Source organism: Camelus dromedarius, chromosome 5 (assembly GCF_036321535.1).
Source record: "Camelus dromedarius isolate mCamDro1 chromosome 5, mCamDro1.pat, whole genome shotgun sequence".
Classification (NCBI taxonomy): domain Eukaryota; kingdom Metazoa; phylum Chordata; class Mammalia; order Artiodactyla; family Camelidae; genus Camelus; species Camelus dromedarius.
In genome coordinates, this window is record NC_087440.1 from 29,625,613 (window position 1) to 29,637,463 (window position 11,851).

The 11,851-nt window shown below is 33.7% G+C and overlaps 1 protein-coding gene across 1 annotated transcript; it reads left to right on the plus strand.

Annotated features, from left to right (window-relative positions):
• The first annotated feature begins 1,018 nt into the window (after nt 1–1,018).
• LOC116153362 (olfactory receptor 11G2) lies at nt 1,019–2,103 on the plus strand. Its single transcript, XM_031452776.2, has one exon. It carries the CDS (start codon nt 1,081–1,083, stop codon nt 2,101–2,103), a length of 1,023 nt encoding a protein of 340 aa, XP_031308636.2. The 5' UTR covers nt 1,019–1,080.
• The last annotated feature ends 9,748 nt before the right edge of the window (nt 2,104–11,851 follow it).

The window sequence follows — 11,851 nt, forward strand, 5'->3', positions numbered from 1 at the left end:
AAAGTATTAGACTACTGGGTCCCTGTGCCAAATTTAAAAAAGGAAAATTTGGATTTACAATACAACAAGGGGTGGCAAACACAGACTTATTGTTGCTCATTTATAATTTACTTACAGAGGTCTCTAGTTAATTTCAATTCATGAGTGCATGGAAACAAAAATATTTTAACTCATGTAGAACCAAAGAAAGGCATCGTGCAGATGCAAAACCTGTAAAAGTCATTCTAACTTTAGATGCTCTCAGTAGTTATTGCGGGGTGTAGAGCAAAATTCTAGTTTTCAATCCCTACAAATCCACTGCTGTGAATTTAGAATTCTGTGTTATCAGTAATATCCATAGTTCGTATCATTGGAAAAGAATTATAATTGTAGACTGGGAAATTTCATTTCTTTTTCAGGAAAGCGTAGATAGGCCTGTTTCAAAATGGCCCATTAATAATTCTTTCACTTTGGTCTACTGTGATTGGCTAGGATTACTGTTTTAACATAAGTGCAGGCTACTTTCCTTTAGGATAATTTCCTCTACTTGATCTGATTGTTTTACAGATGAACGGTATATAATACTATTAACTTTCGAATAAATCAGTTGAAACAGGGCCAGTTTCAAAAGTCATGTAAAAAAGCCCTGAGAGTTCCTGTCACATAGCTACTTAGTTTCACTCAGATACTGACACAACTGCAATGATGTCAGCCTTCTAAAAGTGAAGAAAATTCCATGATTGTGAGAAAGGATATAAGGTAGGTAGGTAGATGGATAGATATAGAAAGATGTTCTCTTAAATGTAATATACTGATAGGTATATAATTTATTAAGTCTAATATAATCTTCAAATACGTCTACAATTCTTTTCTTGAAGGGCTTATCAATTCTGATCAGAAATTTTCTTAGGTCCATAACGAAAGTATGAATGAGATTAAAGAGGGAACACAAGTCAATATTTCAGTCTTCAAGAAAAAAATTAGCTATTGATATACAAGTCCTTATTTCTTTCCAAAGATGATTTAAATATAAATCTGGATCCCCAAGTATCTATACACACTCATTTGATATTTGCTGGTCCTTACACAGAGCACAGAAAGATGAAAATCTCCAACACCCCCAACACCACCAGCAACATCACTGGCTTCATCCTCCTGGGCTTCCCTGGCTCCAGGGAGGGCCACATCTTCCTCTTTGTGCTCTTCTCTGGTGCCTACCTCCTGACCCTCATGGGCAATGGTTCCATCATCTGTGCTGTGTGCTGGGATCAGAGACTCCACACCCCCATGTACATCCTGCTCGCCAACTTCTCCTTCCTGGAGATCTGCTATGTCACCTCCACGGTCCCCAACATGTTGGCCAACTTCCTCTCTGACAACAAGGTCATCTCCTTCTCTGGGTGCTTTCTCCAGTTCTACTTTTTCTTCTCCCTGGGTGCTACAGAAAGCTTTTTCTTAGCTATAATGGCATTTGATCGCTACCTTGCCATCTGCCGGCCTCTACATTACCCCACTCTTATGACTGGACGACTCTGCTCCAATCTTGTGGTCAGCTGCTGGGTAAGTGGTTTCCTCTGGTTTTTGATTCCCATTATCATCATCTCCCAAATGTCATTCTGTGGTTCCAGGATTATTGACCACTTCCTGTGCGACCCAAGTCCTCTTCTAGCACTCACTTGCAAAAAAGCTCCTGTGATAGAGCTTGTCTTCTCCACTTTATGTCCTGTGCCCCTCATCATTCTCTGTTCCTTTATCATGGGGTCCTATGCTCTGATTTTAAAAGCTGTATTCAAAGTCCCTTCAGCAGCTGGACGAAGAAAGGCTTTCTCCACTTGTGGGTCTCACCTGGCTGTGGTTTTACTGTTCTATGGCTCAGTTGTTATCATGTATGGAAGCCCAGCCTCTGAGCATGAAGCTGGAATGCAGAAGATCGTTACTCTCTTTTATTCTGTTGTGACCCCACTTCTTAACCCTGTGATATATAGTCTTAGAAACAAAGATATGAAAATGGCCCTGCAGAAATTTCTGAGGCTATTAAAAGTGTTAATCAAAAATGTTCTTGAACAATTAGAGTCCAAAATTGTATTTAACTTATTTACAAACATTCACAAAAATCGTATTTAACTCATTTTCAGGTTAAAAAATGGTTTTTTCAGATAATTATTAGTATTGACTAAAACGTCAGCCATCTGTGAGCATGTATCTGTTGTTTATTTCTTTTCATAGTTCTCGACCACTTGTTCTGTTTCTTTTTTAACCATTTTTTATTGAAGTATAGTTAATTTATAATGTGTTAATTTCAGGTGTGCAGCAAAGTAGTTCAGTTATGTATACATATATTCTTTTTCAGGTTCTTTTCCATTATAGGCTATTACAAGATATTGAATATAGTTCCCTGTGCTACACAGAAGAAACTTGTTTATCTATTTTATATATAGTAGTTATTACCTGCAAATCTTAAACTCGTATTTAATCCTTCCCACCCATTCTCCCTGGTAACCGTAAGTTTGTTTTCTATGTCTGTGAGTCTGTTTCTGTTTTGTAAATAAGTTCATTTGTGCCTTTCGTCTTTTAGATTCCAAATATGGGTGATATGGTATTTTTCTTTCTCTTTCTGGCTTACTTCACTTAGAATGACGATCTCCAAGTCCATCCATGTGGCTGCAAATGGCATTATATATTTTTATGGCTAAGCAGTGTTCCATTGTATAAATATATCACAACTCATCTATCTAGTCAGCTGTTGATGGACATTTAGGTTGTTTTCATGTCTTGGCTATTGTAAGACATTGTCTTTTTGCAAGTGCACCTCACATTACAGAATAAAAGTGCTTCTAGAAACTCTCTGTAAGCTACCATATAGTTAGTCATGCTTAGAGATTATTGATAAGTTCCCCAAAACAAAATAAGTATGATAATAAAACATAATATAAAGTCCAAACTAAAATATTACTTTAAAATTTTAAATAAACACAGATTTTAGTAATAGAAAGCTGGGTTACATGAACTTACTATCCTGCTAAGAATAAAGAAAAACACTAAACTTAAAAATAAATAAATAGAACTTTTAAAAAGTGAATCTGAAGAGATAATGGGATAATGGTAAACTTTTTTTATGAAAGTCTAAGTGGTGAGCACTAAAGTCATTCATGTTCAGAGAGCACTTGCCTACAGTTCACATCCTTATACCTCATGACAGTGCCTGGCTAGAGAAATATAGATAGGCACTCAGGACTCCCATGAAGTTGGAGCCCTCAGTGGTCTTCATCCTCAAGTAAGTATGAGCCAGAACTATACCTAACACCACTCAGAAGGAAAAACAAAAATGTAGCATGCCTGGAAGTTTGTGGCTATGGTTCAGCTATTGCGTGGATTTACACATAACATTTTCTCCAATCCCCAACATGTTGCTTGCAATATATTCTCCTTTTGGTTCAAAGGTATTTAACTTTCTACTAAAGACTCTGCCATCCCCTTCCCTTCATCTCTCATGAATGGACCCACATACATATGTACACATAAACACATATACACATATGCACAATCCCATGGTTCTAACAAAATTTCAAAGTATTTTAATTCTCCAGGGTAGACAATATATTAGGCCACAAAACAGTCTCCAAAAATTTTGAAAAACTGAAATCATACATATATTTCCCAATTATGATGTAATGAAACTAGAAATCAATAGCAGAAGGAAAACTGAAAGTCCACAAACGGAAAGTAAACAGCACACTCTTAAACAACCAATGGGTCAAAGAAAAAAATTGCAAGGGAAATTATAAAAAGAAAATTGAAAAAAATGAAAATAAAAACACAACAAATCAAAACTTACAGAATGCAAAGAAAGCAGTGCTAACAGGGAAATTTATAACTGTAAAGCTTTACATTAAAAAAGAAGAAAGGTCAACAATGAGGAGAGTGACAAGATATAAAAATAAGTGGAGACTAAATAATACACTTCTAAACAACCATTTGGTCAAAGGAAAAATAAAAAGGAAAAAAACTATCCCAAAACAAATGAAAATGAAAATACAACTTATTAAATATTGTAGGATGCAGTAAAATCAGTTCTGAGAGGAAAGTTTATAGCAATAAAGTCATATATTAAAAATTAGAAAGATCTCAAATAACCTAACTTTACACATCAAGGAACTGGAAAAAGAAGAACAAACTAAGCCCAAAATTAGCAGAAGGAAGGTAATAATAAGAATCAGAGTAGAAATAAATGAAATAGACACCAGAAAAATAATAGAAAGGATCAATGAATCTAAGAGCTGGTTCTTTGAAAAAATAAAGTTGACAAACTTTTAGGTAGAATAAGAAAAAAGAGAAGAATAAAATAAGAAATAAAAGAAGAGACATTACATTACAACTAATACTATAGAATAACAAAGGATCATGAGACTACTATGAACAATTATATACCAACAAATTCCACAACCTAGAAAAATTAATACATTTTAGAAACACACAACCTCCCCAAACAGAATCAGAAAGAAATAGCAAATCAGAACAGACAAATAACAAGTAAAGAGAATGAATCAGTAATCAAAAAACTCCTTACACAGAAAACTCCAGGACCTGATGGCTTCATGGAGAATTCTACCAAAGTAAGAATAAATACCAATCCTCCTCAGATTCTTGCAAAATATCAAGGAGGAGGGAATTCTTTTAAACTCAACAAAATACTAGCAAAGAGAATTCAAGCACACATTAAAAGGACTTTATACCGTGACCAAGTGGGATTGATCCCTAGGATGCAAGGATGGTTCAACATACACAAATCAATAAATGTAATACATCACATCATAAAATGAAAAATAAACCACATGATTATCTCAAAAGACACAGAAAAATCTTTAACAAAATACATCATCCTTTCATAATAAAACCCTTAACAAACTGGATTAAGAAGGTACATACCTCAACATAATAAAGATCATATAGAACAAACCCACAGATAACATTTTACTCACTGGAGGAACAGGGAAAAGATGGTCACTCTCCCCAGTCTTATTCAATACAGTACTGGAAGTCCTAGCTACAACAACTAGGGAAGACTAAGAAAAAAAAAGCATCCACCATTTGCAGCAATACAGATGGATCTGGAGATTGCCATACTAAGTGAAGTAAGTCAGAAAGAGAGAGAAAAGTACCATATGATATCACTTACATGTGGAATCTAAAACAAACAAAAAAAAACAAAACAAAACAAAACACAAATGAACTTATTTACAAAACAGAAACAGACACAAACATAGAAAACAAACTTGTGGTTACGAGAGAGGAAGGAAGGGGGCACAGATAAATTGGGAGTTTGGGATTTGCAGATACTAACTACTATACATGCAAGGATAAACAAGAAGTTCCTACTGTATAGCACAGGGAACTATATTCAATATCTTAGAATAGCCTATAATGAAAAAGAATATGAAAAAGTGATATAGATATATAACTGAATCACTATGCTATACACCAGAAATTAACACAACATTGTAAACTGACTATACTTCAATAAAAAAAAAAAGAAATAAAAGGCATCCAAGTCAGGAAGGAAGAAGTAAGATTTTCATTATTTGTTGATGATATAATCCTATACATAGAAAATCCCAAAGAATCAGTCAAAAAAACTATTAGAATTAACCAATAATTTCAGTAAAGTGGCAGGATACAAAATCAACATACAGAAATCAATTTCATTCCTTTATATTAATGATGCAGTATCTGAAAAAGAAATAAAGAAACCCATCCTATTCACAATAGCATTAAAAACAACAAAATACCTAGGAATAAATTTAACCAAGAAGGTGAAAGTTCTGTAGTATGAAAACTATAAAACTTTGCTGAAAGAAATCAAAGAAGACACAAATTAATGGAAAGACATACCATGTCCATGGATCAGAAGAATTAATATTGTTAAAATGCCCATACTACCCAAAGTCATCTACAGATTCAACACAATCCTCATTAAGATATCAAAAACATTCTTCACAGAAATAGTGAAAACAATCCTAAAATTCGCTTGGGAGCACAAAAGATCCTAAACAATCCTGGGAAAAAATAACAAAGTTAAAGGTATCATGCTTCCAGATTTCAAACTATGCCTCAAAGCCGTTGTAATAAAAAGTGTAATACTAGCATAAAAGATACATTGATCAATGGAACAGAATAGAGAACCTAGAATTAAATCACAGTATATACAGTCAACTATTATTTGATAAGAAAGCCAAGAATACCCAATGAGGAAAGAATAGTCTCTTCAATAAATGGTGCTGGGAAAACTGGAGAAACATATAATAAATAATGAAATTGGATCCATACTCACACCACTCACAAAATTAACTCAAAATGTATCAAGTACTTAAACATAGACCTAATACTATAAAACTTTTAGAAGAAAATGTAGGGAAGAAGCTCATCAGTATTGGTTGTGGCTATAATATTTTTGAGCATGACACCAAAAGCACAAACAAAAGAAAAAATCAAACAAATGGAACTGCATCCAAATGAAAAGCTTCTTCACAGCAAAAGAAGCAATTAACAAAATGAAAAGACAACTTATAGAATGGGAGAAAATTTTTCAAACCATCTATCAGATAAGGGGTTGATATCCAAAATATATAAAGAACACAGTCAACTTGATAACAAAAAACTAATCTGATTAAAAAATGGACAGAACAACTAAACAGACATTTCTCCAAAAAGGATTCAGAATGGCCAACAGGCACATGAAAAGATGCTCAACATCACTAATCATCAGAGAAATGCAAATCAAAACCACAATGAGATACCACCTCACACCTGTTAGAATGGCCATCATCATGAAGGCAAGAGACAACAGGTGCCAGTGAAGATGGGTGAAAGGGGAAGTCTTACACATTGTTGGTGGGAATGTAAATTGGCCCAACCACCATGGAAAACAATATACAGGTTCCTCAGAAAATTAAAAATAGATCTATCATATTATCCAGCAATTCCACTTCTGGGTATATACTCAAAGGAAATGAAAACAAGATTTCAACAAGATATATGCACTCCTGTGTTTATCACAGCATTATTCACAACAGCCAAAATATAGAAACAATCCAAATGCCCATCAAAGGATGAATGGATGAAAAAGATGTTGTACATATGCACAACAGACTATTACTCAGCCATGAGAAAAAGAGATACCCTCAAATTGCAACAACATGGATGAACCTTGAGCACATTATGTCAAGCAAGATAAGTCAGACAGACAAAGACAAATACTGTATGACATTACTTATATGTGGAACCTAAAAAAGTTAAAACCTATTGAAAAAAAAAAACAGTAAAATGGTGGTTATCAGAGGATGGGGAGTGGAAAGGATAAAAGTGATGGTGTTTAAGGGTACAAACTTGTAACAAGTAGCAAGTAAGGCATTAAGATCTAATGTACAGTATAATGATAATAGAAAATATCTTTCTACTATAATTGTGTAATGATAACTGTTGCTATATTAGCAATCATATTACAATATATACATGCATCAAAGTAATATATTGCACACCTTCAACTTATACAATGTTACATGTCAAATTTATTCAATTAAAAAATCCTGAAAAAATTAAATTTTTAAAATAAAATCAAAATAAGTAGTAGCACAAACAAAAAAGAAAGATCTCAAGTTAAAAACCTAACTTTATACCTTAAAGAACTAGAAGAAAAGAAGAAACTAAACTCAAAGCTAGCAAAACGAAGAAAATCATAAAGATTAGAGGAGTGATAAATAAAATAGTGAATAGAAAATCAACAGAAAAATAAATGAAATCAAGAGTTGGGATTTTGAAAAAAATCAACATAACTGATGAACCTTTAGCTAGACTAAGCAAAGAGAGACAAAACTCAAATAATTCATAAAATGGAGGCTTTAGAGCTGATGTTTCAGAGAGAGTACAATGAACAACTGTCCATTAAAAAAATGGTTACCCTGGATGAAATGGGTAACTCTCTAGAAATACACAATCTACCAAGATAAATAATGAAGAAATAGAAAATCCAAATAGACCTATAACCAGTAAGGATATTACATCAGTCATCAGAAATCTCCTAAAAAAGAAAAACTCAGATCCAGATGGCGTCACTGATGAACTCTTCCAAACATCTAAAGAATTAACAATAATTCTCAAACTTCTGAAAAAAATTGAAGAGGGAACACTTTCTACTTCATCTTATGAGGCCAACATTACTCTGATATCAAAGCCACACAAAGCTTTATAGCCAGACACTACAAGAAATGATAACTACAAACCAGTATCTTTTGTGAATAAAGAAGGAAAAATCTTCAAAAAATAGCAAATCAAATTCAACAGCGTATTAAAAGGCTTATACACCATGACCAAGTGGGATTTATTCCTGCAAGTTTCAACATATGAAATTCAATCAATGTAATACACCACATTGGCAGAATGAAAGAAAAACCATATGATCATCTCAAATGATGCACAAAAGGTATTTGACACAATTCAACACCCTTTGTGATAGAAACACTCAACAAACGAGGGACAGAAGAAAACTACCTCAACATAAGAAAAGTCACATATGAAAAACCCACAGTGAACATCATATTCAATGATTTTTAAAAAAACTGAAAGCTTTTCCTCTGAGATCAGGAATAAGACATGAGTATGTAGTTTCACCAAATTCTATTTAACATATTATTGAAGATCTAGGCAAAGAAACTAGGCAAGAAAAGGGAATAAAAGATATCCAAATTGGAAAGAAAGAAATAAAATTATCTCTGTTCACAGATGATGTAATCTTATATGTAAAAACCCTAAAGATTACACACAAATACACACACACACACACACACACACACATACACAACTATTAGAACTTAAAAACAAATTCAGCAAAGTTACAGGATATAAAATCAACAAACAAAAATAAGTTGCATTTTTATGAACAACCCAAAAAGGAAATTAAGAAAACAATTTAACTTATAATAGCATCAAAAAGAATACAATACTTAGGAATAAATTTAACCAAAGAGGCAAAAGACTTCTACACTGAAGACTATAAAATGTTGCTGAAAAAAATTAAAGAAACACAAATAAATGGAAAGAGAGACCACATTTGTGAACTGCAAGACTTCATGTTATTAAGATATAAATACTACCCAATGTGACTTATAGAGTCAATGAAATCCCTATCAAATCCCAATGATTTTTTTGCAGAAATAGAAAAAGAAATAGAAAAAAATGCATCCCTCCCCAACCCTTCCCGTTTTGGTCAAATGATTTTTGACAAGGGTGCCAACACCATTCAATGGAAGAAAGACAGTCTTTTCAAGAAATGTTGCTAGGAAACCTGGATATCCAAATGCAAAATAATGAGATTGGATCTTTACCTTATACTATATTCAAAAATTTATTCAAAATGAATCAAAGACATAAACATAAACCCTAACACTATAAAACTCTTAGAATAAACATATGGGGAAAGGTACATGACACTGCATTTGGCAATGATTTTTTGGATATGGCACAAAAAGCACAAGCAGCAAAAGAAAAATAGATAAATTGGACTACATTAGAATTTAAAACATTTGTGTATTAAAGGACACTACCAACAGAATGAAAAGGCAATGCATGGAATGGTAGAAAATATTTGCAAATTACAGATCTAAAAAGGGATGGATATCTAAAATACACAAAGAACTCCTATAACTCAACAACAACAACAAATTTAAAAATGGGCAAAAGACTTGAATAGAGAAAAGGACTTATTCTACAAAGAAAATAGACAAATGACCAATAAGCAGATGAAAAGATGCTCAACATCACTAATCATTAGAGAAATACAAATCAAAACTACAATGAGATAGATACCATTTCACACTCATTACAATGGCTATTATCAAAAACCAACAAACAAACAGAAAGTAAGAAGTGGAGGAGATGTGGAGAAATTGAAGCACTTGTACATTGCTGGTAGGAATGTTAAATGGTTCAGTCTCTGTGGGAAATGGTATGGCAGTTCCTAAAAACCATAGAATTACCATATAATCCAGCAATTCCACTTCTGGGTATATAGCCAAAAGAACTGAATGCAGGGAATCAAATAGCTATTTGTACATCCATGTTCATAGCAGCATTATTCACAACAGTCAAAAGGTGGAAGCAACTAAAGTATTCTTCAACAGATGAATGGATAGGATAAACAAAACGCTATATACACGATGGAATATTATTCATCCTGAAAAAGGAAGGAAATTCTGACACATGCTACAACATAAATAAACCTTGCTAGGTGAAATAAGCCAGTCACAGAGGACAAATTTTGTCTGATTCCACTTATATGTTTCCTAAAGTAGTAAAAATTCAGAGACAGAAAGTGGAAGTCATTGCCAGGGGCTAGGGGAGAGTAGAATGCGAATTATTGTTTAATGGTTATGGAATTTCAGTTTGGGAAGATAAAAAAGTTCTGAAAATGGATGGTGGTGATGGTTGCACAACAACGTGAATATACTTAATGTTCCAGAACTGTACACTTAAAATGGTCATTTTATGTCATATATTTTTTACCACAATAAGAAAATTTAAAACCATTAAAAAAGGTAATAAAAGAAAATAAGATAATAAAAAATATCTGAATAATAAAAAAAAAAAACAAGAAAGGGGAAATAAGGGAACAAAGAACATACAGGACAAATGGAAAATTAATAGTCTATCAGTAATTAAGGACTGGAAACAAAAATTTACAGTTGTCAAGTGTGTGAAGAAAGCATACTCCCAGAGAGTATAAAAAATGCACATTGTGAACATTCTCTGATTTCCCAGTAGACTTTTCCTGAAAACAAAAAGAAATTATCTGGAAATCCCACATAGACAGCTTGCCATTGCCTTTAAAACAGTATTTCCACCTTCACTCTGGTAGCCAATTTAATCTAAACTATTTGAAAATTATGGATAAAGAAAGGATGTGACACCAAGAAGTCTTGAGGGAGTCATAAGCCAGCCCAAGAGGAGTGTGAAGACCTCACAATAACCTCATGAAACTTTAATTGCACCTTTGAGAGTCTCAACAGTGCTCTTTTCCCCTTCATTCACCTGCAGCCCCTTTCTGAAATCTCATGTGGTTCACACCCCATTTCTTTCAACAACTCTACAGCAAAAGTAACCAACATATAAAACTCACCTGCTGAATTTTCTCTTCTGGGTGAGACATGCGAAAGACCTGGGTGTCTGGGGGTGATTGATGTCGCTTATGTAGCTCTTGATGAAAATACCAGTATGTCAAATGAGGCCCACACTTCAAAGACTGATTTTAGAGCTGTGCTTCTTTTCTCTGGCTGTTGTATCACCCAACAGAAGTACCCTGTAGTTGTAACTGTTTCTTTTGAGCACTTCAGGAAGGGAAAAAAGTAAGTCTCGGCATTTAACTTTGTATATCCCAGGATGCTCAGGGTCACACCCTTGGGTTTTGATTCCATGTAAAGGCAAGAGAAGCATCAGTGTGAAGATAAAGACTCAGTACTTATTTCCTGCTTTGTCCTCTATCATGAATGGTAAGTAACTTTTCTCCCTGTCTAGACATTGCTGTATTTTTTTCTAAGACATCTACAAATGGATACTAGCTCCAGTGGAATCCTATTTTAATATTAATACAATTTTGCAAACTGTTGTGGCTCTTGTTTCTGGATATGTAGTTTCACGCACTGGTAACATGGTATTTAACATGAACTGTTGACTACGGTGCCCAGTGACTCATCTCCCTCAGTTTAACAATCCTTGAAACTTTCTTGCCTGATGATTCACAAAGGGATGCCTCGATATTCAGAAATCTGATAAATTATATAATTTGGTATGAGAAGACTTTTTAGTGTTGTACTCTGATTTTCTA